Source organism: Yamadazyma tenuis, chromosome 3, assembly GCF_029203305.1.
Source record: "Yamadazyma tenuis chromosome 3, complete sequence".
NCBI lineage: Eukaryota > Fungi > Ascomycota > Pichiomycetes > Serinales > Debaryomycetaceae > Yamadazyma > Yamadazyma tenuis.
Window position 1 is genome coordinate 341,901 of NC_089463.1, and position 26,309 is coordinate 368,209.

Consider the following 26,309-nt stretch of genomic DNA (forward strand, 5'->3'; position numbering starts at 1 on the left):
CTCTATTGCCCTTCAAGTCCGTCCAAGTACTGGCTTTCCACCTCGTCCACAAGATCAAAGTACCACTGCTCCACCACATGCTCATCATACCGTTCACACAACGGCCTTACACCTTGTGGAAGCTCTTTTAATGCAAACTCGGGCCCGGCATTCATCTCCACCACCGCCTGGTTGTACACAGATATCATCGGATAGTACCCCAAGGTACCATCGTCACAATCTCGAAAACTTTGGTTTTGGATTTGTGCTAGGTTCCCCGGAATCGGCAAGAACGAAAATAACTCTTCAAACATCGTGCCCATCAACTTCCCGTTCTTGTACACCTTCAAGCTGGAGCCCGGGATCTTCGGAAGCTGGATATCTTCGTCGAACGACGAAAGCCGCTCACCAATTACCTTGATGGGATTAAGTAGCTTGGTCATATTCTCGATTGGAGTGAACTCAAACTGCTCAAAGTACAACGAACTTTTATATTTGATAGGAATTTGGTCTCGTACAATGTTCCCGTGTACATTGAACTTGTTTTCGGCGGCCTTGAGCTCCTGCTCAAAGCTCTTGTAGTGGTCTTCTAAGCTTGGAAGATCAATCAAAACTCCCATAACATCGCCAGTTTTGAACCCTTCATCCATAAATGGCTTAGGTCGACTCAAAGTCACCTTCTGTCCATTGACATCACGGATTCCGTAGCCGTACCCATCACACCCGATGGGGGCTTCCAAACTAGCCTCTCTTCTGCCCACCCCGAGCCTGACATGACCAGTACCATCGTTACCACTTAGCACCTTGAACTCGAAATACCATTTCCCTTCACGAACTCCCACGTTACTTCGTATGCTTCGCCATCCCGACGTGTTCGACACGCTGGTGACGTTAGTGTCCAAGAGAATTCCACTCGACTTGTCAAAGTAGCTAGGACGAACACAATACGGCGGTAAATCCGTCGTCGAATACATCGTCAGCTTAAGCTCGGGGTTGGGTTTGCACGGTTTGTACTTATATCCACGTCTGTTGAGCGGATTGTCTTCATTGGTGAAGAATTGCATGGAGTTTATGATGGCGGCTGGGGTGCGGGAGATTGAGTTTCCTACCTTGAGATCCAGCGCTTTGTACAGAACGGGCTTAAGACGGGGCTCCACTATGACCCGTCGCTTCTTGGTGAGGGTGTGGGTGGGCGCCTGGACCTCGATTTCTGTTTTCTCTTCTTCTTTGACCTGAGGTTCTATCTCCATGTTGATGTGAGATGTGAGAGCGCGCGGTGTTTTTTCCAAACAGTCGCCAACCTCACACCAAATGTAGTTGGCCCCATACACCCATACAAGTCTGCTCGTATACCCATGGTTGTCGGACGAGTCTCTCCGTCTGGTAGACACCAGGGGAATAACATAAGTTGTGTGAGCTCCGCACCCGCGGCCCGTCTAGCAGTGCGTTTTAAGGTTACCATTACGGACAAGCAACAAATGCAAACTACAATTTTTCCCCATTTCCCGGTCAGTTCTGGCCGATGTGAAAAACTCAACCAGTAAGCATCAACTTTTGTTAGGGTGGTTTTGCACTTGATTGTTGCTGAGCCTTGTATACGTGAAATTACTGCGAAATAAAATAGCGCCAAAATCTCCTGCGAGCACCACCAGTCTCCGGCATTCCAATCACCTGCGAACACCTTCTTGTATCACTTGTCTCGTCTATTCATACAATTCGGTGAAGACCCAACAATAAATAGCACATCCTCCGTCAACATTATTTTTCACTCAGCTCCATTATTGTTTGAAGCACCTCACGAAAAATTGGCAATGAGCTCCTATTCATGCATCGTCTAAATTGTCCATGTACCACGCGGGCCGGGTGGGTCGGGGTCTACGAGTTTACATCGTCAATAATTTTATTATTCATGGTAACTGCATCCGAGATGTACTGGGCGATTGCTCCCACTTGCATTCATTATTCTCCGGACTGCATTTCGTTATTTTTAATTCATAATCACATTAATAAAAACATATTCTTAAAATATCTTTTTCCAGAAAGACTTCTTCTTCTCCTGTTTAACGGGTTCTTTCTTCAATCCATTCTTGATTTTCTTAATGGTCAACCCGCTCGTAGGAATCTCTTCGCTCTTGGACGATTTCGTCACACTGATAGAATCGGAGCTGTTGTCCAACAATGACTTGACCTTGTACATTTCAGCACTTCCTGCGCTTTGCCGGTGAAACTGGCTGTTGTAGATATTGTGGACCTTGTTGAATCGCACATTATCATTGAAAGACACTTTATTATCAGAGATTTTGATCTGAGGTACGGTCAAGTTGTCTTGTTGGGACTCCTGCTGTTGTACCATGTTCATGTACTCGGTGGCTTCAGTAAAAGACTTGTCACTGACCCGCCTCATCATCTCCTCGAACCGGTCCATATCATTGTTGATGTCTTCTAGCTTGACGGACACCGATTCGATGGATGACTGGCTGCTGCCAATACTGGCAGTTGAACCGAGCGAGTGCTTGCGAGGCTTGGATACTCGGACATGGGAGTTGACCAAGATCACCGGGATCGTCGAGTATTTGATCAAATAACTCAGAAACTTGATGAGGTACTTGTCCTTGTTGTTCTTATTCTTCAATTTCATCGGATACTTGAAATTGGGGTTGGTGCACTTGTTACCAAATACGAGCAAGTTGGGGGTATACTGGTTGAACAAATTATTGATAAACACCTTGTAGTTCAACACATCCTTGTCCTTCTTGGTGGTGGCTCCTTGGATGGGTTCGTTGATCACGTAGTCGACTGTGACCTTCAACACCAAGTCGGGTTTGAGCTGTTGCAAGAAGCTGGAGATGAGCTGCTCGCACTTTTTGAAGATCAGCAGCGAGTCGTCAGCAGCAGAGGTTGGCAACAACAGGCCGATGATCACGTGGTCGCCGTCGCTGAGAAAGTTCGACTGGAGCATCCACACGAGCGACCCCATAGTGTGGGTGGTGCCATCGACGAGGGTCAAGATCGTGCGCTGAAGTCGAAAGTGATCGTGCTTGTAGTTTAAGTTGACACTTTTATAGTTGGAACTGGGCTTCAACCGATGGGATTCGAGCTTGGGCACCACCACCAGCTTTCGCTCCGAGAGGTAGTATGTTTTCTGGGAGTCAAACTTAAACTGGTCGATTTTGGATTTGGTGGTTTGGAACTGTGGGTCGAGAGCGATCAACTCCTCAGGGGTCATGTCGCTATAGCTTTTCCGGCGGGTCTTGGCGGCGCCGGTGGTGGTGGAATTCTTGAGCTTCGACCCGTACGTCGAGTTGCTGGTGTCGTCGACCGGCTGATCATCGGGTTCGTAGTGTTTGATCAAGTCGTCCAAATTCTCGTGGTAGTTGATACCAAAACTCTTGCTATTTTTGAGATTATACTGAAGCTGTTGGGGGCTCAACTTGTTCTTCAATATCAGCTTGCGAGGGGTGGATGAGGTCAGCAGGAACAGCAGTTTACGTTTTTTGTAGTCAATGGGAGGTTTTAGGGTGTAGTTATTGGTGCTACCCTCCACGTTGTAGTACGAGGCGGAAATGTCACTCATGAGAGATGAGCCATACCCGAAGTTGATGTCTTTGAAGTCGATGCTGGGGTGAGATTCTTCAAGGCCAAGGTACTCATCACTGACGTTGTTGAACGACACGGCTCGGGAGTAGTCGTGAGCAACTGACAGAGACATCACCAGATGTGGGGAATGAGGGAGTAGCCTAGTAGGGGAAGTGAAAGTCGAACCAGATACGCCTGGAAGGAATGGGTGGTGTGTTTGACGTGTCAATAATGAAACGAAGTTTGTGGCGACGGGGAGTAAAAAAATGATTTGGTGCAACCAGGTGAATATTTAACGTGATGGGTGAGTTGTCTGATAAAGGCGAAAATATCTTGGCAGTAAACGAGGGTTCAATGTCGCGAAATTCTGGAAGGCCCTACTTTTGCGGGAGAGGGGAAGATAAGATGGCAGCCGTATCCTGTGCCCATGATATGATGTGGATAAAGTTGGTAGGGTAACAGGTAATGAGTAGGCTGTGTTAACAAAGAGGCGCTGTTAACTGCTTGGCAAACTGTGTTTAATACTGCCAAGACATTTATCTAGGAGTGCCAGATGTGGCGGTGAACCCGAGGGTTTCCGCGACATTTTCTTTTCTGCCCGTGAGGTTTACGACATCCAAATCCGGGGTAAAATAATATTTTTCATTCATTTCATGTGGTGGCGGCGCTTGCCGAGTAGGCGATCCTGGTGGGCGATGGTGGGTGATGGACGCCTACAACCAGGATTACCAGGAAGAGGGGTATGGGTGAGAGTTGGTGACAAATGACAAGTGACAGATGACAAATAACAGACCTATCTGCTATGTTTGGGTTCTGTTATCGTCTGCGTGAATTTCACATATTTCGCTCCTCCACAACCATAATAAGAACAATGAGTTAAACACACGAAAGCCAATAAAGTCCCGAAAATCTCAACCTACTCACTTGGATCACCTGTTTGGGCTTGTACACATGTGCTTTCCATAGAGGCCGGTGCCGGGCCTGAGGTAAAGTCCGGGGACACGGCGTGTACGTCCAGGAGTGTGTGTCCAGACTAGTTGCGGCGTGTGCATCCAGGCGTGTGCGTCCAGACTATTTGGGGCGTGTCGGGTCAAACCCCCCTCGGTGTGCACATAGTCCAACACCCATCTTGCGCCAGGGGAAACCGGTGCCGCCACGATGAATCTGTGAAATTCCCAGCAACTCATTATTATCAAATGGCTGAAACGCAAAAATAAGCAACCGACAATTTCAACAATTATGACTACTTCACCCATTTTCGACAAATTGCCGGTGTCTGAGTTCCGGAACATCAACGAGGCCAAGTCCAAGAACGTCCCCGAAGAATGCCCGCAGGACTCACCCATTGACCTCAACATACGCTCCGGACCCATTCTCAAGCTCTTCAACTGCAATGATAAAGGTTCCTCACGGTATTTGGCAAGTCTTTTACTCGTTTTGGAAGACTACGACGAGGTGCCTTCCATAACCTACCAGTTGGGTGATTCTAACTCCCAGGAAGTGGTGGGAAAAGGAAACTTTGACGGGAATTGTTTCTACAAGCATGAAAACCTCCAATTCTACCGGTACATGATAGACCTCCCACTCCAACCACACGAGTCGGTATGCCTGTACGCCATCAACGGCCAGACAACGGCATACTGGAAGTTCTATCTCCCGGCTTCCACCCAGTCTATGAACATTGTCAGTTTCAGCTGCAACGGCTTCTCATTAGCGTGCGATGCGGCCCAATACCCTTCCAGCTTGTGGTTTGATGTATTGAACCGGCACTCACAAAACCCATACCACGTGATGTTGGGCGGTGGTGACCAGATCTACTGCGACTCCGTCAAGGTGATGAGTACCAAGATGCAGCAGTGGACGCAAATTGACGGATTTAAGAAGAAACAGCAGATGCAGGTGGATGAAGCATTTGAACAGGATTTGCACAACTACTATCTCCACCACTACATGGCCTGGTTCGGCAAGGGCTTCTGGGTGGGCAAGAAGTCGCGGTACCTTGACTCGCTCTTCCCCATGGCCATGGCCACCATCCCGTCAATCAACATTTTTGACGACCACGATATTATTGACGGGTTCGGCTCGTACCCCGAAGCCACCATGGCTTCGCCCGTGTTCAAGGCCATCGGTGAGATTGCCTTTTTGTACTACATGATTTTCCAACATCACCAGTTGCCGCAGGAGCGGTTGCAACCGCAGTTTGATTCGCTGTGGATAGTGGGCACCACCAAACCCCGGTACGTTCCGTACCTCAACCGGTCGTTGTTCACACGGTTGGGCCCCGAGATCGCGGTGGTGGGCTTGGACTGTAGAACCGAGCGGAGCTTGCTGAAGATTGTGTCTGACAGCTCCTACAAGGGCATTTTTGGCCGCATGAAACTGGAACTTGAGCTGAACCCTGACATCAAACATCTTTTGGTGATGTTGGGTGTACCCATCTTGTACCCACGGTTGGTGTGGTTGGAGATGGTGTTGACGTCGCCGTGGTTGAAGCCTCTCCGGAAGTTGGCGGAGATGGGGGTCATCAACAAGGGACTTTTAAACGAATTCGACGGGTCCATCGAAGTATTGGACGATATCAACGACCACTGGTGCTCCAAAAACCACAAGGCCGAGCGCAATCGGCTTGTCAGAGACCTCATGGAGTTTGGGGCCCAGCACTCAGTTCGAATCACCATTTTAAGTGGAGACGTGCACTTGTGCTGTATTGGCCGATTGAAGTCGAGAGTCCACCATCATCCCACCTTCCATCCCATCAAAAAAGACAACTTTAAGCAACAGAACCGTAACACCTTGGAGTTCCCGCAGTACGACCCGCGGTTGATGTTCAACGTGACGTCGTCGGCCATTATCAACGCTCCTCCACCCGATGCCATGGCCACCTTGTTGGACAAACGGTCCAAAGTGCACCATTTTAACCGGGATTGTGACGAGGACGTGGTTCCACTCTTCAACGTGAACCCCGATGGTCATCCGCGAGCCAACTTGCAGTTTTTGAACAAGCGGAACTGGTGTGATTTGAACTTGGCCAAACACTCGGTGCACAAAAACGAGGTGAGCCATGAAGACGACGAACGGATAGTCAGCAGGTATCCGGGGTCCACAAAGGTGGCCCCGGCCCCGTCGCTGTCCCACAACAGTTACGAGCGGTTCATCGAGTACCCGCTTTTGGCAGACAGTTTGGTGACCACCATACATGTGGAGGATGATGCTAAGGACTTTGACTGTAAAACCATGGGATATGAGTTATTGATTCCTCCATTGATGGGGAGCTACGAGCTTGAAGATGTGGTGATCAAGCATGTGAATGAATCGAGCGATTAGTGTAAACAGTTTTGGCTCTGATTCTTATATATCTCTACTGTAATATATTCATCCAATAATCGCTCGCCCTGTTATCGCGAAGTTATCTTTTTTCACCAAACATCGACCATGGGAATCAAGAGGGAGAATGAGCACGAGGATTCACCCACTGAGTCCAAGATCCCCCGAGTCTCCTCCCCTTCATTGAGTCTCTCTCGCCCCATCTCTGCCTGTCAGCGATGCCGCAAGAAAAAAATCAAATGTGACCAAAACTTCCCAAAGTGCTCCAAGTGTGACAAGGCTAACGTCGAATGTATAGGTTTGGACCCCGCTACCGGTAGAGAGGTTCCTCGATCCTATGTCACCCACTTGGAAGATCGGATTGCTGCCTTGGAAATGAAACTCAAGGAGCTGGGTGTCGACCCCCAGGTGGTTCATGATCTTGCTGCTTCTACCGAGAACACCACCTCCAAAAGTTCCATCAGTGACAAAGACCAGGAAGAAATCCAGGACCAACGAGAGCAGGGCGTGCTCATGAACCAGGTCAAGTTCAACTCCATCAACGCCAAGGATAACCGGCTGGAGGCCACCCACCACCTGATTTCGTTTGCCAAGTTGATGTCCACCGCCGTCAAGTTCAAAAAAAGATGTTCCAATGTGTCCTCCACCCCTGAAATCGAGCTCGATCCCACCACCCTGAACGTGGTGTCACTGGAGGAGATTCTTCCGGCCTTGTTGCCTCCCAAGAAAACTGCCCAGGAGTTCGTTCGGGTGTTCTTTGCTCAGTCCAACTCCCAGTGTCCTGTTCTTCACCGAGAAGAGTTTTTGCAAACGTGCTTTTTACCCATCTACGGGAGGTTGGACACAAACATCACATTGGCCTCCAACTACACGGCCATCAACATGTCGGGACTCGAAGACGACCCGTACTATAGAGATGAATCTTTGACATGGCTCGCTCAGTACAAACAGGCGTTGAACGAAAGAATGAGCTACTACAAGGCCAACAACCAGAAGGTGGACACTTCCACTCTCTCAAATGAGATCAGTGTGCCCCTCAAGTTCCACAAACCGTTGTTTTTCCTAAACATCGTATTTGCAATCGCTTCTTCCACTCACCATTTACAATATCCCACCAACATATCTGATTCCTTACGATTAGCAGCCTTGAAATACATCGACCAGGTCTACACCTCGTCCGACCAGTTGGAGGTGCTCCAGGGATTGTTGCTAACGGCGTTATATTCTATCATGAGACCTGCGGTGCCTGGTTGTTGGTACTTGGTGGGTTCTGCCTTGAGACTCTGTGTGGACTTGGGTCTTCACTCGGAGTCCATCAACCAAACGTTGAAGATTGACTCGTTCACGTTGGACAAGAGAAGAAGGCTTTTCTGGTGTACCTACTCGTTGGATAGACAAATTAGTTTCTATTTGAGTAGACCCGATGGAATCCCCGATGAGTATATCACCACCCGGTTCCCCAGTGAATTGGACGATGCGTTGATTGTTCCTCACGATGTGAAGGTTCAGGATTATTCCGATAAGACCAGTAGCCTGTCGAGTTACAAAACAATATCTATTTCTATGTTCAGAGTGAGACAAATCCAAAGTCAAGTGCAACGAATGCTCTTTGGGAACTCCGATTTACCCAGACAGTTCAACACCTTACTGGAATGGAAACAAAACATTTCCAAGCAGCTTAAGAGCTGGAAGAGCACATGTCCCAAAACTAGAAGAAAAATGAATTGTGATTTCAACTTGGACTTTTTTGGATTGAACTATAATCATACTCTATTGATTTTGCACGGATTGTCTCCCAAAAACTTCAAGTTGAATAAGAAGGACTTTTCCAAGGTGAGCGAATGCGCTAAAGAACTCATCAATATCTACACCCAGTTGTTGACCAACAAATGTATCAACTATACGTGGGCTGCGGTTTTGAACTTATTCATGGCCGGAACCTCATACTTGTACAGCATCTACAACTCGGAGGTTGTGCGGTCTCAAAACTCCTTATTCGAGGTCAAGAAAATCACCCAGGAGTGTATTACCGTCTTGAACACATTAATCGATAGATGTGATGCTGCTTCAACGTGTAAAAACACATTTGAGATGTTGACGGCTGCTGTTGTCAAAATCAAGTATAATGAAACGGTCCACGGTAGTGTCCGACTTGGACCTTCCACCAAAATTAGTATTGCCAAAGGGTACCTGAATAACAACTTGAATAACCTCGTTGCCCATATCCAAAATGAAAGCACCCAAGAAATAGAACCCAGCCAAACCCCAGAAGAACCAAGTTTATCATATAAACCCGACGATATTCTGGGCAAATTGGAAACTGACCATGATTCTTATGCGATACCCTCTGTTCCATCGGATAATTCTCCCGATTTGTTACACCATGATATTCCTATTGCCCACCAGTTCGAGAGGCCGATGTTGCAGAACCTTTTCTCCAACAAAATGACCCAGTCCACCCCAGACTTCAATACACCATCAACATTTGAGTGGACCAGTTCCAACGCAATGTATGGCAACGAATTGGAACACTTTTTTGACGAGTTGGAGAAGTCGCCGCTTTCAACAAACTCCAGACGAAACAGCTACAGTGACGCCGATCTCAACCATCAGCTCTTTGTAGATCATCGTCATCTTGCAAACGAGAATGGAGCTTTCAACACAACTCCATACTCGCACGATTCCAATGACTCGAATGGTTCTTCTCCCGTCATATTGAACCGTATGATTCCCAACCGACAGGTGCCAGAGAACACGGCTGCCCAGTTCACAGGTATTGAAAGTGACCGCCCCGTTCTGCAAATGGCACCTCCTTTTGATAACAGAATCCCTCACGATGGCCGCAAGGTTTACGAGTTGATTCATCAGGTCCCAACAAACCCCATTTGGGACCAGTTTTTCACCAGTGGCTCCAACACCTTCTCAGGACTCCATTTCGAAGGCTCGCCTACTCCCCAGTGAGCAGTGGCCTTTCATAGACTTTGTACAATATATACCACATAATAGAGGCGTTTGTATTAGGGGAGATGGCTAATGGTCTGTAATACCGAAATATTCTCTTGAGTGAGTTCGCTTCCATTCAACGCCAGGATCTCGATGGCGTCGACATCTTCCCCGTTGAAGTAGCCGGTCACGTCGATGACGGTCCCCTTTTTAACAACCTGAGAATCGTACTTTCCTATGTTGTGGAGCCACACCTTAACACTACTGGGAGTCACACACAGCATTGACCGGATGGCTATGTGGTTCGACTCGTAGTCAAACCTGAGTGTTTGCACTATGAGACGAACTCGTAGCGTATCGCTTTCGGACAGCTGTGGGAACCTGGTCTTCAATTCCTCAGGATTCAATATAAGCACCGTCATTTGGAGATAGCGAGACTTTCGCGGTCCCAAGTTTTTGAGATGAGCACAGTTTAGCATGAAGGTGTTGATTGAAAGAGACAAGTTTTTATCGGACTACGAGGTGCTTGAACATCTCAAGGCCACCCAAAACCCGAAGGATAAGAAGAAAAGTAAGCACGGTGGGTTGGAGTTGGAGATCGTTTCCAAGGAGATCATATCTTTTTTGGAAGACAGAGCATGTTCTCAAATCGAGTCGCCCGACAAATTCAAACAGTTGATGGTTTTTTTGAACCAGTATGATTTGGTGAAGATCGAAAAGCTTCAGATAATGAACTCACTTCCTCGATCAATGGTCCATGTGCACGCGGTGATCGAGGAGTGTGATCAGAGATTGAACGAGGATTCTGTCAACCTGCTCATCGATAAGATCAACGAGTTGTTTCCACTCCCGGAGAACGATGAAGAAGACCAACAACAAGAGCAGCAATCACAATAAATAACCTGTACATTATATCCTGTAATATAGGCAATACATCCTAATTCTATAAAAAGTCCCCCATCACTTGCGGAGGCTCATCGGCTGGCTGACACACTTCCACCTCTTCCTGAACAGCAAGTCTAGTATTCTGATTGGTATACCACTGGTCTCTCAAGTTTCCCACCATCTCTCCGACATCACTGATCAAACTGGCAGGTCCCACCGAGAAGAAGGACTCGTTGTCTTTGGTGTTTATCCATTGGTGGTCGTTTTTCGGGCCTGTCTCCTCTATATCCTTATTTTCCTTTTTGATGAGATCTCGAGAGAGTAGATCCACAAGCTCAAAGCCTTCACCTGGTGTTTCGCTATCCCACATTCCAATCCCGTTGAGATTCCATCGATGAGAAACCGCTTCCTGCTCTTTCATTGCATCGATAGTGAAGTGGTTGTTGATCAAATGCTCCATTACAGGCCACCCATAGGCATTAGCAAACCTTCTTCGAACAATGATGTTGTTGTGGGCGTCAGGGTTGAGTCGTACAAGAACTTTTCTCCAGCTCATATCTTTATGGTACTCACGAGCAATTTCCTCTTCGATTCGTTCAAACTCTTGTAAGTCGAAACTACTCATCAAACGCTTTCTGAAGGTGGTGACTTGAGAGTCATTGGCTTTCACTTCATTGACATTAACAACTTCGGCTCCAAGTCTTTTCGAGGCTTCTTCAGTGGAGTCTCTTGGAGGAAGGTCATCTTCATGGTAAACCTTGTCGTAAATAATGGCATTTTCTCTTTCGTCTGGGTTCACAATGTAACTAGTTGGAGGCAAAGGTGGTAGTAAAAGAGATTGAGCTGTTTCCAAAACAGACGATCTGTGTAGGCCTTCAATCCGTTTCAATATATTCTTTGTGTTCGAAGACTGGGGATCATCCACTTCGTCCTTGTCATCTACCACTTCAGTAGTCTTGTGCTGTTTTTGGGGCATAAACTTCAGCAACATCACTTGAACCGGTTGGGGTAAGAAAGATAAGTTGTTGTCTCCAACACAATCGTCATCTGGAATCTTATCTACTTTTGACTCGTCGATGTTATGAGAAGACATCGATTTTTTTGAAAGTATCGTACCCAAGCCTTCATGGTCCAAATACAATAGAGCCGAAGTTCTCAAGGGCACCACTCCATCATTAGCCACATTCGAATATAAGGTTCTTCTCACAAATCTCTTGAGGACCGTATGAGTTGGGCCTTGAGGAAGTAGCAATAAAAGAGGTTTCGAGACATCCTCCGTGAATCGCAAGCTCAATTCCTGCCCAGTCTTTCCAACGATTCCTGCCAGCAATGCCAAATTGACGTAAATCGGGTTTTCGTTACTGGCACCTAACATTGGTGATGCGATGGTGATGAAGTTAATGGGCTTGATCCTCTGGAAAAACCAGGGGAAATTCACCTGTAAATATGCAATTGTAAACGTCTGCACCAATCCTCCCAACAGGTGTCCAACAAACGAGATCTTGGTGACGTTCCCTTTGCTGAGGGGCTCATTATTCTGGATCAAATCAATGATATACTCGGCAACTCGACTCCCTAGATACTTGATTCCTCGTTCAGTCTTGCAGATGTTTCCAAAGAATCCTTTCACCACGAAGTTCTCACTGGCTGAGTCGCTGTTGCACGAGTCGATCTGTTCTTTCAAATAAAACATATCTGCACTCACATTAGAGTGTAATCCGTGCGTGAGTATCACAAGGTGGATGGGTTTTTGTGGATTGGGAATTGGTAGATTCCACAAATCGTAAATGTCCAAATCGCTGACCTCAAGGGTTTGCAGTGAAACAAACGTTCCGATTCTATCACGGTTTTCTACATGCTTGTCGGGAAGACTCGCCTCGTGTAGCACTTGTCTAGAAGTTCCCACCATAATCTCAAAATTGATTTCCACATTGTTGTTGAAGATCATTTGCGATACCACGTCCACCGTCCACCGGTACGTATCCTTGATGGTATGGCATGAAAGCTCAGCATAAAACGAGTTTCCTGGTTGCAATTGTGGTTCAAAAGTCGGTTGGTCAGCGGTGATAAAGCATTTTTTATTGATATCGTAGTCCTCGGACCGGCAGTCCACATAGAGTAAGTACGGACCGGCAATAAATGCTGCTCGCATAGGAAGTGGTTCGGTGTTTTTGACCTTGACCCAAAGATTCTTTGTTAGCAGCACCACCTTGTCTTCCGTGGTAGGCGTATAGTTGATTTGAAACCGATGAATTTGGCCCGACTTGACCGCCTTGACATCTCTAAAAAGTACCAAGTCTTTCTTCGTGGCCTCCGATGTGCTGGCATCCGCAGAGGGTCTACCTGAAAGCATGGCCATTAGGTATGGCTGTCAAGTGTAAGACGATAGTGCTTTGCTCGTTGCAGCTTTTTGCGCGCGCTTGTGATGTCGCGGCAAATACCAATGAGTGATCCTGAGTCTGATGGGGACTTACATCCAATTGAGCTTATTGCCCACTCGGTATTGAGTGGTCCCTTGGACAGCTTGAACGAGAACTTTGATCTGCTTCACCAATCCCAGGTAATTTTGCTCACGAGGTTAAAACTCATTGAGGAGCGACTTCAGAAGTTCGAAGACGCCCACAGCACCATCGATAAAAAGGACGTGTCAGCGGTTCTACAACGGGTCAAAACCATCCGCAAGCGCCTTCATGCCACAAAGAAACGAATGGACAAGATAGACAAGAGAGTGGACGGTATGGGTGAGAGGTTGGATGTAGAGTGACGAAGATGTATTTTCTAACCAAAGATCTTGAAGAATTTGAAGGGAAACCCGGGGCTTTTGATGCCGAATATGGCCAATAACACGCTAAAGATAGCGTAGATAGAGATGGTCACGAGACCAGTGGCCAACAATTTGACTTTGGGATGTTCAATGGTTGGGACTTTTTTCACCAACGTCACGAACAAAAGACTCAAGATACCATAGATAAACGATACGATTTGAGTCTCAATTGCATACTGCGTCTGCTGACCCCCAGCAAAGTACTCCACAGCTCCTTCGGGGTTCTGCTTGAAGTAGGGCGTATGACGGATCTGATTAAACATGTATCCCGAGGTGAACAACAAAATGGTGATGATCGACAACACTGTCCACAAAAGCTTGGAAGAGAGCAATACCTTGAATTGCTTGAAGAACACCTTGAGCCACAAAACCACCACAGCCACAATGAAGACAGTCCATCCAAGCTTGCTGTAACTGACTGGAACGTACACATTGAACTTGTGGCCGGTCTTGTCCCCCAAGAAGATGGAGATCAACTCGGTGTGAACTCCCTGGAAAAACTGATACTCTTCAAGCTCATCCGTCCACGCATCCGGAGCACTAGCAGCACTGGGTGCCACGTAATACGCCTTGGGAATGTTGTTCAATTGCAATTTTTGGAACAACAGTTTAGCATTTAAAAATTCTGCGTACAAAAAGTAAACGTCTTTACCTTCAGACAGAGCGCCCACACCATTAGGATGGTCCTGGAACCACGAGTTGGCCACCAACTCGTAGTCGGGCTTGATTTCCACACATAGCGGACAGTTAAACTGACTGGAAGTAGATGATAATACCAACATCAAGTGGTAGTCTCTGGGTCCATTGAGGAACTCTTCATAGTTGTTTTCTTTCAACTGAAATACTTTTTTGCCGCCAAGTTTCTTGACCTTGGCAAGCATCTCTTCGTTGGTGAAGCCACCCAACACACAAGCGGCGTAGGCCATTACACCCATCATCAATTGTATTAAAGATACCTTCATGCTGATTTACGTCAAACTCAACACGTCGATAATTACTTTGGAATTTTTCAGTCGCGCATTCAGAGGCTGCAAATATATTAAAATATGTCGTCAAAGAGAGAAGAACTGCCCATTACAGCCTACCTCGATCTCAAGTGTGCCATTTCCAGGCTCGAACCGTTCTACAAGTAGCACAAAGTTCCCAGGAACCCTACATGTCCATTCCACAAACACTCCGTACAAGCTGGAACTCCATTCTTCATTCACCATGAGTGGCTGCAGAGTGTCTAGGTTGAACACCGACCCACGGAGCGCTGGGCGGTATACTGATACGCCCTCGGGATTCATGAAGTTACACGATGAGTGCTTGAGGTGGAACGTGAACCGGCGATTATAGCATTTGGTGGAAAACATGAATTTGTACCTATTTGTACCGTTCCAATCATAGCGGAAATTGTCAGTGAATAACCCAAGTGATCCACCAACTCGTGAAATTCTTGCCTCATTGCTAGGAAGATTGTGAAACACCTGGAGTTGGAACGGTACTCGCACATTGGGTTCTTGGGTCGAACAAACAATTCTATAAATTCCTGGGCTGAGGTTCTTCAATGTCGAACCCTGCGCTCCCGCAGTGTATGGCTCGTCGCAGAGAAGTTTGAGGTCGTCAAGATGTTGCATTTTCCGGGACTTTTCGGCATAGTTCCAGTGTAAGACTTGGAACGTAAGCAACAGTTCGCCTATCAACGTTATCATCAAGTCTGATGGCTGCGAAATTTCCAAGTCAAATTGCGGATTATTGATGTACGAGGTGAGGGAACGGTTACCTCCACTATTAATAAAGTCCCATTCGTCGGTGATCTTCAACGACTCGGTGTACTTCAACTTTGCCCGGTGGATCTTGAAATCATTGCTCACATTGTGAAACACCGTTAAGGACATCGAGCACTTGACAGAACAGTGAACCACCACCGTGTACTTAGTGTTGGGATTCATTGTGAATCTGACAAGAGAGGTCCTAGCATTGGTGGGTTCTCCAGCATACACGTTATTGTACTGCTTGGAGAGAAGAACCTTGTCACCCTCAGATGCATAGATGTCCATTGCAATAACTACCTCTTCAACATCTTTGGTGAAGAATCTCTCAAGAAACAACCACACCTCGTGGGACTGTTCCAGAGGATTCTCAATGCTGAGCTGGGGTCTGCTGGCAAGCAAATCTCGCGTGAGATCGCCACTATGGATGAAACTGGTGGTGGTTCGAAATTGAAACAATTTATCCGTGTTCCAATTGAGATAGAAAAACTGAAACTGAAACAAACCATTGGCAGGAAGCTCTATTATGCGATTCTTATCGGTGCTATGGAGCCAGGGATTCTTGATGGTGACGGTGTTTCGGGTCTCGTCGAAGTCCAAAAGTGTGTAGTCATGAAGAGAAACTAGCCCGATTTTGTCTGAAAGCACCCTGCTGATTTTGCCAGTTCCCAACCCCATCATCACCGTTGTGTTCCGATTCTTCAAATATTTGATATGTGAAACCGGTAGCTGTCCGTCTTTTATCATGATGATATCCGGAACCCATCCTGTGAGCATGAACCCATCGTACGCCATGTTGGACCCATCGATGTTGTACCCTTTCCCCATCACCTTCAAGTATGCTTTTTCTATAAGAGCAGGCCAGTACAAGTTTAAGTTATTGCTGGACCGAATGGTCAAGTACTGAGTGTCCTGTGGTAGTAGCGGCAACCGGTTGTCCACCGAAACCGTTCTCTTGGTTCCATTAAAAGTGAAGGTCACAGTGTAATTCTGCGCTGCTGCATGAGGATGTACCAAATCAACCAACATCCCTTCTGAGTGGACTAGCGCAAGAATTGCTGATACTAGCGAACAGTTGGAAAGCACGTCTTGGTGTAGTTGGGCCAAATGGTCCATTTCTGCCGACCAGTCATCAATTTCAAGTGGGTAGTACTGAGCATTTAAATGGCTTGGCAACTCGAGTTCGGGTTCTGTTTGTGGTAGCACAAACGGACCCATACTCGACGTTAAACCCCCGCCAAATTCAATCTGAGGGTAGAAATATGTGTTGTGAAGCTTCGAATTGATCCACTGGATCTTTTGGTCCATTGGCATGGAAGTCTTGGAAAGTCGGTCATATAGCTGGAGGGTAAATACAGACAATATTTGGGTATAGGGTTCAGTGTCTTCCTTGCTCATCTGGTTCAACAACTTGATGGCGTCCATACAACATATCCAGCTGTCGGATATCCTTCCCATGGCCTCGTGAAATTGACATTCTTCTAAAAGAGTCCTCACCTGTTTAAGCAGCATCAAGTTACCCCCAGATTCCAAGGCTGCGCGCGCTTTGGAAACTTATTTAACAGATGTCTGCCGACGGCCATCTGTGGTTTCAAAGAACCTGGAGGGTTTCCCACGTATGGTGGGTGGTTTTGGTGGTGCGACTCGTCAATGCTTTCAGTATCTCGACTTTTTTCCAGCCGGACGAGTTTTTCCAGTGTTTGGAGCCAGCTCATCGGTTAGTGTTTGGATATGGCTATTTGACATGGGAATGGCAGCAGGGCCTTAGGTCGTCGATTCATCCGTTGATATATGCTGGGGCATATAAATTGGTGAGTCTAGTTACAGATAACACCGTGTTTGTGGTGCTGGCACCAAAAGTTATGGGTGCTATTTTGGCTGCAACTGCAGAAGCACATTTGTACGTTTTTGCCAAAAGATATACCAATAATGAGCAGATGGCCAAGATAACAGTCATATTGTCGATATTGAATCCTTTCAACTGGTACGTGATAACTAGGTCCTTCTCCAATACGTTGGAGATGGTTCTTACTACCATTGGGTTGGCTTATTGGCCTTGGAGATCGTCCGACTATAGAACGATGTTTGTACCCTGTGGGTTTGCGTTTGTGAGTTGTATTATTCGGCCTACAAATTCTATTATATGGCTTGTTCTAGGGGTCTATTTTGTTGCCATTGTAAGCTTGCAGTCAAACTTCAAACTTGTGGCCGGTTTAGCAGTCGAATTGCTGGTCATATTTGGGGTTAGTACGTTGCTAGACCGACTTTTCTACGGGTTTTATACCTTTGTGTTGTACAATTTCGTGGAGTTCAACGTGATCAGGAACCTCTCAGTATTCTATGGATCCTCCCCATGGCACTTTCATATTTTCCAATCGATTCCCATCATCCTTACAACGTACTTGCCATTTTTCGTTCATGCCGTTTGGAAATTCAAACTTTACAGAGACATCTTGGGATTGGTTTGTATGAGCACCCTCTTGCTATTCTCGTGTATCGGCCACAAGGAGTTTAGGTTCATCTACCCGTTGATGCCAATTTTCCTATTGTACAGTGCATATTCGGTGAGACAGGTTTACTTGAAGTCTCGGACATTCAAAGCATGGGCAGTGTTGGTTATTGTACTCAACGTTGTGATTGCCCTATTCTTCACCACTGTTAACGAACGAGGAGAAATCGACATATTGGACTACTTGAAGTCAGAAAACGTATTGGACTACTTGAAGTCAGAAAACGTATTGGACGTCGGCTTCCTTACCCCATGCCATTCCACTCCCTGGCAAAGCCACTTGCATGATCCCAGGTTCAACAACTCCTGGTTCATCACATGCGAGCCTCCGTTGCATCTCACGGGGAAGGACCCACAATTACTTCGTGAGTACAGAGACGAGTCGGACCAAATGTACGATGATCCACGCCACTTTGTCCACACCAACTTTCCCCCAGAAATCGACTCTGTAGCTGATGAGTTCAAATACAATTGGCCTGCACGAGTGGTGATTTTCGAAGCGTTTGTTGAAATGGATGAAATACTCAAGCACCTTGGATACGTTGAGTGCAAGCGTCTTTTCAACAGCTACTTCCACTGGGACGACCGACGCCGGGGAGACCTTGTGGTTTTCTGCAGACCTGGTGGTTCATAGCATTTTTGTGTAAATAGCATCATTTCATTTACCTTGAACGAGCTCATTAGCATCGTTTAGCTTTTCAGCATCGAGTTTCACCCTCTCCATCCACCTCTGCACCAATGACTCGTTCTCCTCCGTCAAATCATCGGCAGTTTTGCTCAATATGTTGTTTTGAATATTACATGATAGAAGCTCGTCGTTGATGGTCTCAATTGCCTTATTCTTTTCAGCAATTTCAAAAGTAAGGCTAGTGATTTTGCCTTTCAACGCTGCTGTCTCCTTCTCCAACTGTCGGTTGAGCTTGTTGGTGTGCACAAGCTTTTCCTCGAGTTTCTGGATTTCAAAATGCAAGGTATTCATCTTGTTGATAAGCACATCTTTGTCGGATATTAACAGATGAAGAGTGATACCGTCATTGCCAGTATCACCTTTCGGTTTCTGCGCAGTGAGACTAAGCTGCTTGAATGCCGTGAAATATATAGAGTCCCGCTTCTCGATCTCATCACGAATCTCCAACCCATGGAGCACATCCAGGGTCCAGCTCATTAGTAGATAAGTTTGTTATCGTCAGTCGCGCAAAATTATTTTGAAGTCACTTACACAAGACAAGCAACTTGAGAAAGAATTGGTACCCGAATTACACCCGGCCCTAAACAGACCTTCCTGGTATCAGAAACAGCACACCATGACAGAACCAAGGTCATCTTCGTGGTCCCTGTTCTCCAAAAGGACCGTGAACCCCCGCCCTTCTCAAACCTCACTAGGCGCCGTGCAAGTCTCAGACCCTAATCCAATTACCGACCCCATTGCTCCAGAACCCACGGAAACCACTACCGATCCCGGCGCTTCATCCGACACCCCTCTCCGACGGTGGTGGTTTTGGAGCGAGCCATCACTGCTGGCGGTGGACCACCTTTCAGAATCAATTCACATCCAACCTACTGTCAGCACAGAAACAGCTGTTAACACGGACTCCGGTCTGTCCTGGGCAGGTATGTTCACCGCATACACCAGCACAGTGGCGGGCTACATCTACTACCGCGAGGCTCGAGGTGGGACTGTCATCACCTCCGAATCAACTCCTTTGCTTGACCTGGCATCAGCTGCTGCAACAGATACGAATGCCACATGGTTTTCGTGGGTATGGCCTGGTAGCCGTGCCGTGGAAGAGGATCCCTACGAGGAATACACAAACAACGTCGAGTTGTACAAATCGGCCAAAGCTTCTATCGAGTCGTCTGAAGATTCCAGTTGTTATGCTTACAAAGGAGGAGTCAACAGTCAGTTTTTCGTGGCGGACCATGAGTTGGCCGTGTGGAACACCCCAACACAGACCCAGCCGGTACGGTACAACATCAAAAAGACACCGGTGACGCCGGCAGAGGTCCAGGAAAACACTCTTCAGATAGTTCTTACTACCGGAGCTGCTGAAGCTGCTGAAGACGAAGTTGTGGACCATCCCACCGTTGGTTCCAAGCCGGGTCCAGCCCCTCCATCTAAACCCAAACCCAAACCCAACCCTACAGGAGTGTTTCCACCAATTGACCTTAATTTTCGTACCATTACCTGGCTTACCAGACTTCGATTGGTGGGAGAAAAGGTGATATTCCAGTATAACAGTTCTGAAAGCCACCTTTATTCACTTTCACCTTCTCAGATACGGCACAGAAAGTTGAACAAGATCCGAAAGATAGTGATTATTGGCGTGCACAGCTTCTTACCCACCAAATTTGTCAAGTCTATGATTGGACAAACCACAGGGAACTCCATCAGAGTGGTGGATGCCGCTACAAAAGCCGTGGAAGCTTGGGTACGAAGCGACACTGAACCAGGATTTGAAAGCATGTACCACATAGAAACAATTGCATTGGAAGGTCAAGGGACCGTGTCTGAGAGAGTAGAACGTTCTGCAGCTTTACTTAACAATTGGGCAGACCTTATTCATGAGTGTGATTTCCTATACGTGGTGGGCCACTCACATGGTGCCATTGTAGCCATTGAACTATTAGCATATCTCCTTCGTTCTGAGTCTCCAATCTCGATATCTGGCAGCAAAGTGGGCCTTTTAAGCATGGCTGGCCCTATAAACGGACCCATTTCCCAATTGGAAACTAAAATCGTCGTACGAGCATATACCCAACGGGAGAACGAAGTTTTAAGCGAGCTCGTCCAACTTCTGAAACCAGAATCTGCTGAACTGGAAAGACTTCAGCAGGCCCTCAATACCCTCGTCACTCATAATGTCAAGGTGACACTAGCAGCATCTACCACAGACCAGCTTGTTCCTATTGACTCGGCGTTGGCTACTACTTGGTATCATCCCAATATCTACAGGTGTGTGTACATAGATGATGGGCCAATTTCCATACCTCCATTTGTGGCATCACTATGGAATCTTGTCCTTGTTGCCCGTAATATCGGGCATCTTGAACATGGCATAGCAAAAGATCTCTCAGAACGGTGTGTTGGACGTCCTCCAGGAGGAGGGCATAATCGGATTGTTTCTCAAGCAGGAGTACATGAAACGGCTCTCCGGTTTGCATTAGAAACCACGAACTTGAGTCGCCAACGAGACCTTATGGTCATTCCATCAGCCTACGATGGGCAGACGTCTCTCTACAAGCTTCCATGGACAGTACGAGAACTAGTTCATGATGTCCTCCAGACAAAGCATATCACGGCGTTTAAGTTGGTGGAGGAACTTGTTTCGAGTTTCCAGACTTGGGAAGATGTTGGGAAGCAATGGAAAGACTTCAAGTTCGCCTTGGAAGCCATTGACAATGCTGACGGTGAGGAACTCTTGACATAGGAGAACTCTTACCCAGGACCATTGGATCTGGTACCATTGTAGCATATATACCCTAATAATATTTATTGAATAGTCACCTAACTCTTGTAGGAACCAAATGGCTGCAAAATGCCTAGAGCTCCTAGTCCATGTCTGTTCATGAACACTTTTTTCATATCCAAATCCCCAGATGAATGGTCATTTTTACCACTCCTAATTCCCCAATTAGCTCCCCCTTTACCTCATTCTTTAAAAGTAGGTGTAGGTCTGTAGAACAATTGAGTCCATCAGGTTACTCCACCTCGATACACAAAAAGGACAAAACTCTCACACTCTCACAGAAATACCCAGATCTCCAAGTTCCCAGCCACTACATCGTGTGCCAAATATTTGTCTATCCCTCTTGTTCAAATACCGGCTGCACCTCTTTTGCCAATGAAAACGTTTCTCAGGTATCCACGTGAGACGTCCAACGTTGTCCTCGAAAACTGGAGTCGCGAAGCGTGCACATCATAAAATTTTTCTTTAACCTCCATAAACTCTAGTCATAGCATATTGATCAGTGTTCAGGGACATCCTCATAGTTTCCCATAGCCACGCCGGTCCAATCCCTTATAGTGCTATAAAAAAACTCACGTGCCGATTTTCCGTGTCCAATTGCGTTTCCAAGAGCTTCAAATATTTCTCCTCCTCCAGCTTTCGAATCCCTTGCTTTACCGTTATCTATCACAACCTTGATAATACCGCCTTGAAATGGGAACCGAAGATACATATATGACGGGGAAGCGAACTCGAGCATCAGGAGAGGTGTTGGACTACTTACTCCATGAGTTCGAGCTAAATCACAATCCATCACCCGATCAACGAAGGGAGATAAGCGATAAAACCAACATGAGCGAAAAGGCTGTTCGGATCTGGTTTCAAAACCGTAGGGCCAAACTCAGGAAGTCTGAGCGCAAAGGCCGGTCCGCTCACTCCGGCAGTATTGATCTGTCCCGTTCCAACAGTGTGGGAACTGCGGAGCGCAAGCAGTATTCGCGGTTCAGCATCAACGAAAAGTACTGTTTTATCGATTGTACGTCACTCTCGGTGGGATCGTGGCAACGTGTGCGGTCCGGGTACTACAACGAGCAGCTTCTTAAGGAAGGTCTCTTCAATTTGTCTCCATTTACGTTGAACAAAGTGATGCTAGATTTTGACTTGTTGGTGATAGTGTCCAAGAAAAACTCGGAGATCAACTATTTCTTCAGCTCGATGTCTGACACGTCCCGGATCTTATTTCGCATCTTCTATCCCATTGCAAACATTCTCAGCTGCTCGTTACTAGATAATAATATCGAAAAAGAGTGCAATGAACTACGGGTGACACTTTCTCATCGACCCAAGTTCTCTGTTAACTTCTACAACGGGGTCAATCTGAGCTCCAATCAGTGGTCGATCTGTGATGACTTCAGCGAGGGCCAGCAGGTGAGCTCTGCCCATCGAGACGGTGGATCCTATATTCCCCACGTTTTGGTGGGGACCAAGGATTCCATATGCTTTTTGAACGACTTTATCCTCGAGCAAAACCAGCAACACCAAGGAAACTATATGATGAACGACACAAATTCTTCTACTGGGTTGGAGGGAGGAATAGAAGGGGGGTACGAAGATGAAGATCGGGTGAACTCACAGGACCAATCCAAGAGCAACAGTGATAACGACAATATGAACGACATGAATGATATGAACGGCATAAACGACGAGTTCCAATTTTCAAACACCCATTTGGGGCCCATTTGGAACGAAACCAACGAACTTAAGGCCAACGGGCTCTCGCCATTAGGGCAGTTTGATGGTCATCCTGTCCCCGAGAGGAAGCCGGATCTTCATGCCAACTTCCATCACAACGAAATCTTCTCGGCCAACACGCCGGACTTTGTAACTGCATCCCAAACCCCCAATATCATTCTGTCATTGTCTGGAACCACTCCTTTGGAAGGGGATCGAGATATGGAACAAGATACAGCCCCAGAACCCAACCGAATCAACACCTCGCCTTTCCAAAACATCAATAACCAAGAAACGTTCGATGCAATGCCGACCGATGAAACGTTTGACTTCCCTTTGGTTAACGAGTACGAAGTCCTGGAACATTCAAACATCGACTCGCCGGTGGACACCAACATCGAAAGGTTCATAGACTATAACAACTACAGCTGATAGTCTCTTTGATATAACGTAGCTTAGATCAGTAGTTTGTTACAGTAAACAAACAATGCATTTCTCATCATTCGCTTTTCATTTCCTCTGTCTCCATCGCTTTGTGCACATTTTGCAGCCACAAAACTTCGCGATGAATTTTTTTATAATTTATCGTCCTATACGCCATGTTCAAAATACTTCGACGGTTTGCCCTGACGAGGCCACCGTTGCGAGACATAATCCCCAGCAAGAAGGTCTTCAACAGAATCTTGTTCGACCAAGACAGTCGCTTGGCCTATAGCAGGGCCATGAAAATATATGAAGCTGTGTACAACCACATCGACAACCCTAACCACATATTACTTCCGAGTTACACCAGGAGCGATGACTTGATGTCCCTCAAAGAAGTACTTCTGGTGATCCGAAAGACCACAAACACCATCAACCGCCACTTGGTGGAGTTGGAGAATGAGCTTGTGGAGCAGGCTGGAGAACTTGGAAGTAGCAATGCGATCGCAATATTGGCATTCAACACCATTCAAGATCCAAACACGTCTAAAGAAGATTTTCAATACGCCAATCAGTTGATAGAGAATCTTCTGGACCTCAAGAATCCCTTGACGTTCAAATTGGCCGGGGACTTGGCATATAAAAAACGGGCATTTTCTCAGGCCGAATCATACTGGCTTCAGTTCATTGAACTAGAACCAAATACCATAAATGCCAGCCACGTATACAGCAACCTTGGTTTGTACTATTACACACTACAACCCAAACCCGACTTGATAAGGGCCCGGCAGTATTTGGAGAAAAGCATAGCTTTTGGACAGCTAGACTCGACTATATTGAGGTCTCACTATTATTACAGCCAGCTTTTCACCCTAACCGACCCCAAGATTGCAAGATACCATTTGGAGATCTGTGCCTCCAAAGGCTTGAAGGAGAGTTTTTCGTCTCTTGGGTTCTTGGAGTTGAATGTCTTCAACAACTATGATAAAAGTCTTGAGTGGTTTAAACTTGGGCATGAGGCTGATGGAGATTTATCGTGCTTGATAGGGCAGTTTGATTGTCAAATTCTTTTAAAAGATCGTAAGAGTGCTTTGAAAGCATTGCAAAAGATAATGTCTATACAAGAGAAGTTTGAAAAAAGTCGGCAAAACCCGTCGGTGCCAGAGAAATACAGAGCCACTATAGCTTCCAATAAGCACCTACTTCTGATGTTCTTCAGTAGCAGAAAACAAGCCATAGAGTTGGTGAATACCCTGTCATTCTAGTTCCTGTAAATATTTTCATCATTTCATAGTCAGCAGAGTCTGCTCATTCATAGTCAATCGAATTCAACTCGGATGCAAACCGGTCTCGAAGTCGTATGGGCTGACTCGAAGACCTCACAGGAGTTCTTAATTTATCGGTCTCGGAACCAAGCATCGAGCTGCTTCGCATGGAGTTGGTCTTGATAGATCCCTTTAATGAATTGAAAGCGTCCATGTTAACGTCCTCCATATCTTTATCCTCTAAGGTGTCTTGAGCCAACCAGTCGTGGCTAATAGTTTGGTGAACATCAAATCTTTGATCTGGGTCAAGAACCAATAACGAGCTGATCAAGTCCAAGGCTGGATCCGTGATATCGTCCCAGTACGGAGAATAGAAGGCATATCTGGCACTTAATATCTGTTCTCTCATGGTGGGAGGTCCTAGCTCATCACTAAATGGTGGAAACCCACAGAGACAAACATATAGAAGTACACCACTCGACCAGATGTCTGCCTTGGTTGAGTAGTTTCGCTGGTCACTGAGTATCTCGGGCGCAACGTACGCAGGAGTTCCACACAAGGTGTTTGTGAATTTGAGTTCCCCAATGAATTTCGCCAACCCAAAGTCAGCGATTTTCACTCTAATATCGTATTCATCATGGTCCCACGGACCTGTTTGGACCTGCTCGCTGGACCTCCGGGGAGTGATATCGAGGAGTATGTTCTCGGGCTTGATGTCTCTGTGGATAATGTTGTTTTCATGCAAATAAAGAAGACCTGACAAAAGCTGCTTAAATAAGCCCTTGGTCTCATCTTCCCGAAGTTTCAGTTTGTTTATGATTCTCTGGAACAATTCTCCACTGTTAACCTTCTCGAGCACTAGGAACGTTGACATCGTATGCTGGCTCACGGGCTCCACGTAACGGGAAATAAACTTGACGATATTAGGATGGTCTATGGAAAGAAGTAAATCAATCTCCTGTTGCAATTTGGCTTCTTCGTCTTTAGAGTTCTTCGACGTCTTGTTCGGGTGAAAGATCTTCACTGCCACAATGTCCCCCGTCAATCTGTTTCGTGCTTCTTTAACCACCGCGTAATGGCCGGCTCCTAGTTGTTTTCCCAATACGTAGTCATCGAAGAGTGATCTTTTTCTATGAGCGGTTTCTTTCTCATCAGCACAGTAGCGAAAGATGAAGGCTCCACCTGTCTTGGCAAACGACACGTGATCTCCACTTTTTAAGAGCACGCTGGTTCCGTGGCCCAACTTTTCGCCGTTTACATAGGTCCCATTGGAGCTCAAGTCGGTAACGAAGAAATAGTCTCGTATTTGGTTGGTGGCCAACGAGAGCTTCGAGTGTTTAGACGACACGTCTACGCCCAGTATTCGAATGTCACACTGACTGCTTCTGCCGATGAGGAGACCGCTGGGCTTCTTGGAGAGTGAGATGTGAGATTGTTCTTGATCGGTGTTGTACATATTTGCAATTATCTCGTACTTGAGTTCCTGTCGCTTTGCCGCGACTGTTCTTAGCTCATCTACCTCTTCTCCAAAGGCCTATATGCTGGTGTTAGTATATCCGGTGATGTAGGAGGTGCAAAGGTTACATACTCGTTTTCTATTCAAAGACATGCTGATTTGATGTTTTGAAAATGCGTCTCGCGTTTCTTGAT

General features: G+C 46.5%; 16 protein-coding genes across 16 annotated transcripts; 8 read left to right on the forward strand and 8 right to left on the reverse strand. All coding sequences in view use genetic code 12, as the record gives it.

The window, feature by feature from the left end:
• Positions 1–2: 2 nt before the first annotated feature.
• Positions 3–1,229, reverse strand: ASH2 (transcription factor, contains a PHD finger motif; the record flags this gene model as incomplete). Its single annotated transcript, XM_006684933.2, has 1 exon — positions 3–1,229. The coding sequence occupies one exon, from the start codon at positions 1,227–1,229 to the stop codon at positions 3–5; it is 1,227 nt and encodes a 408-aa protein (XP_006684996.1).
• Positions 1,230–1,999: 770 nt separating this feature from the next.
• PSN45_002541 (uncharacterized protein) lies at positions 2,000–3,688 on the reverse strand (the record flags this gene model as incomplete). Its single annotated transcript, XM_006684932.2, has 1 exon — positions 2,000–3,688. One exon carries the CDS (start codon positions 3,686–3,688, stop codon positions 2,000–2,002), a length of 1,689 nt encoding a protein of 562 aa, XP_006684995.1.
• Positions 3,689–4,794: 1,106 nt separating this feature from the next.
• PSN45_002542 (uncharacterized protein) lies at positions 4,795–6,879 on the forward strand (the record flags this gene model as incomplete). The annotated part of the gene is made up of 1 exon (XM_006684931.2): positions 4,795–6,879. One exon carries the CDS (start codon positions 4,795–4,797, stop codon positions 6,877–6,879), a length of 2,085 nt encoding a protein of 694 aa, XP_006684994.1.
• A 108-nt stretch (positions 6,880–6,987) lies between these two features.
• Positions 6,988–9,840, forward strand: PPR1 (Fungal specific transcription factor; the record flags this gene model as incomplete). The annotated part of the gene is made up of 1 exon (XM_006684930.2): positions 6,988–9,840. The coding sequence occupies one exon, from the start codon at positions 6,988–6,990 to the stop codon at positions 9,838–9,840; it is 2,853 nt and encodes a 950-aa protein (XP_006684993.2).
• A 56-nt stretch (positions 9,841–9,896) lies between these two features.
• PSN45_002544 (uncharacterized protein) lies at positions 9,897–10,244 on the reverse strand (the record flags this gene model as incomplete). Its single annotated transcript, XM_006684929.1, has 1 exon — positions 9,897–10,244. The coding sequence occupies one exon, from the start codon at positions 10,242–10,244 to the stop codon at positions 9,897–9,899; it is 348 nt and encodes a 115-aa protein (XP_006684992.1).
• Positions 10,245–10,299: 55 nt separating this feature from the next.
• Positions 10,300–10,719, forward strand: PSN45_002545 (uncharacterized protein; the record flags this gene model as incomplete). The annotated part of the gene is made up of 1 exon (XM_006685122.1): positions 10,300–10,719. The coding sequence occupies one exon, from the start codon at positions 10,300–10,302 to the stop codon at positions 10,717–10,719; it is 420 nt and encodes a 139-aa protein (XP_006685185.1).
• Positions 10,720–10,765: 46 nt separating this feature from the next.
• PSN45_002546 (uncharacterized protein) lies at positions 10,766–13,066 on the reverse strand (the record flags this gene model as incomplete). The annotated part of the gene is made up of 1 exon (XM_006684928.2): positions 10,766–13,066. One exon carries the CDS (start codon positions 13,064–13,066, stop codon positions 10,766–10,768), a length of 2,301 nt encoding a protein of 766 aa, XP_006684991.1.
• A 66-nt stretch (positions 13,067–13,132) lies between these two features.
• On the forward strand, positions 13,133–13,471 carry PSN45_002547 (uncharacterized protein; the record flags this gene model as incomplete). Its single annotated transcript, XM_006684927.2, has 1 exon — positions 13,133–13,471. The coding sequence occupies one exon, from the start codon at positions 13,133–13,135 to the stop codon at positions 13,469–13,471; it is 339 nt and encodes a 112-aa protein (XP_006684990.2).
• Positions 13,472–13,485: 14 nt separating this feature from the next.
• OST3 (oligosaccharyl transferase subunit ost3/OST6) lies at positions 13,486–14,493 on the reverse strand (the record flags this gene model as incomplete). The annotated part of the gene is made up of 1 exon (XM_006684926.2): positions 13,486–14,493. One exon carries the CDS (start codon positions 14,491–14,493, stop codon positions 13,486–13,488), a length of 1,008 nt encoding a protein of 335 aa, XP_006684989.1.
• A 90-nt stretch (positions 14,494–14,583) lies between these two features.
• On the reverse strand, positions 14,584–16,743 carry RIM13 (cysteine protease; the record flags this gene model as incomplete). Its single annotated transcript, XM_006684925.2, has 1 exon — positions 14,584–16,743. One exon carries the CDS (start codon positions 16,741–16,743, stop codon positions 14,584–14,586), a length of 2,160 nt encoding a protein of 719 aa, XP_006684988.2.
• Positions 16,744–16,850: 107 nt separating this feature from the next.
• Positions 16,851–18,428, forward strand: GPI10 (glycosylphosphatidylinositol anchor biosynthesis; the record flags this gene model as incomplete). Its single annotated transcript, XM_006684924.1, has 1 exon — positions 16,851–18,428. One exon carries the CDS (start codon positions 16,851–16,853, stop codon positions 18,426–18,428), a length of 1,578 nt encoding a protein of 525 aa, XP_006684987.1.
• A 24-nt stretch (positions 18,429–18,452) lies between these two features.
• On the reverse strand, positions 18,453–18,959 carry ATG16 (autophagy protein 16, interacts with Atg12p-Atg5p; the record flags this gene model as incomplete). Its single annotated transcript, XM_006684923.2, has 1 exon — positions 18,453–18,959. One exon carries the CDS (start codon positions 18,957–18,959, stop codon positions 18,453–18,455), a length of 507 nt encoding a protein of 168 aa, XP_006684986.1.
• A 139-nt stretch (positions 18,960–19,098) lies between these two features.
• On the forward strand, positions 19,099–21,222 carry PSN45_002552 (uncharacterized protein; the record flags this gene model as incomplete). Its single annotated transcript, XM_006684922.2, has 1 exon — positions 19,099–21,222. One exon carries the CDS (start codon positions 19,099–19,101, stop codon positions 21,220–21,222), a length of 2,124 nt encoding a protein of 707 aa, XP_006684985.2.
• Positions 21,223–22,092: 870 nt separating this feature from the next.
• PHO2 (Transcription factor) lies at positions 22,093–23,403 on the forward strand (the record flags this gene model as incomplete). The annotated part of the gene is made up of 1 exon (XM_006684921.2): positions 22,093–23,403. One exon carries the CDS (start codon positions 22,093–22,095, stop codon positions 23,401–23,403), a length of 1,311 nt encoding a protein of 436 aa, XP_006684984.2.
• A 167-nt stretch (positions 23,404–23,570) lies between these two features.
• PSN45_002554 (uncharacterized protein) lies at positions 23,571–24,659 on the forward strand (the record flags this gene model as incomplete). The annotated part of the gene is made up of 1 exon (XM_006684920.1): positions 23,571–24,659. The coding sequence occupies one exon, from the start codon at positions 23,571–23,573 to the stop codon at positions 24,657–24,659; it is 1,089 nt and encodes a 362-aa protein (XP_006684983.1).
• Positions 24,660–24,702: 43 nt separating this feature from the next.
• Positions 24,703–26,268, reverse strand: DUN1 (serine/threonine protein kinase; the record flags this gene model as incomplete). Its single annotated transcript, XM_006684919.2, has 2 exons — positions 24,703–26,193; positions 26,248–26,268. 2 exons carry the CDS (start codon positions 26,266–26,268, stop codon positions 24,703–24,705), a joined length of 1,512 nt encoding a protein of 503 aa, XP_006684982.1.
• Between the last annotated feature and the right edge of the window lie 41 nt (positions 26,269–26,309).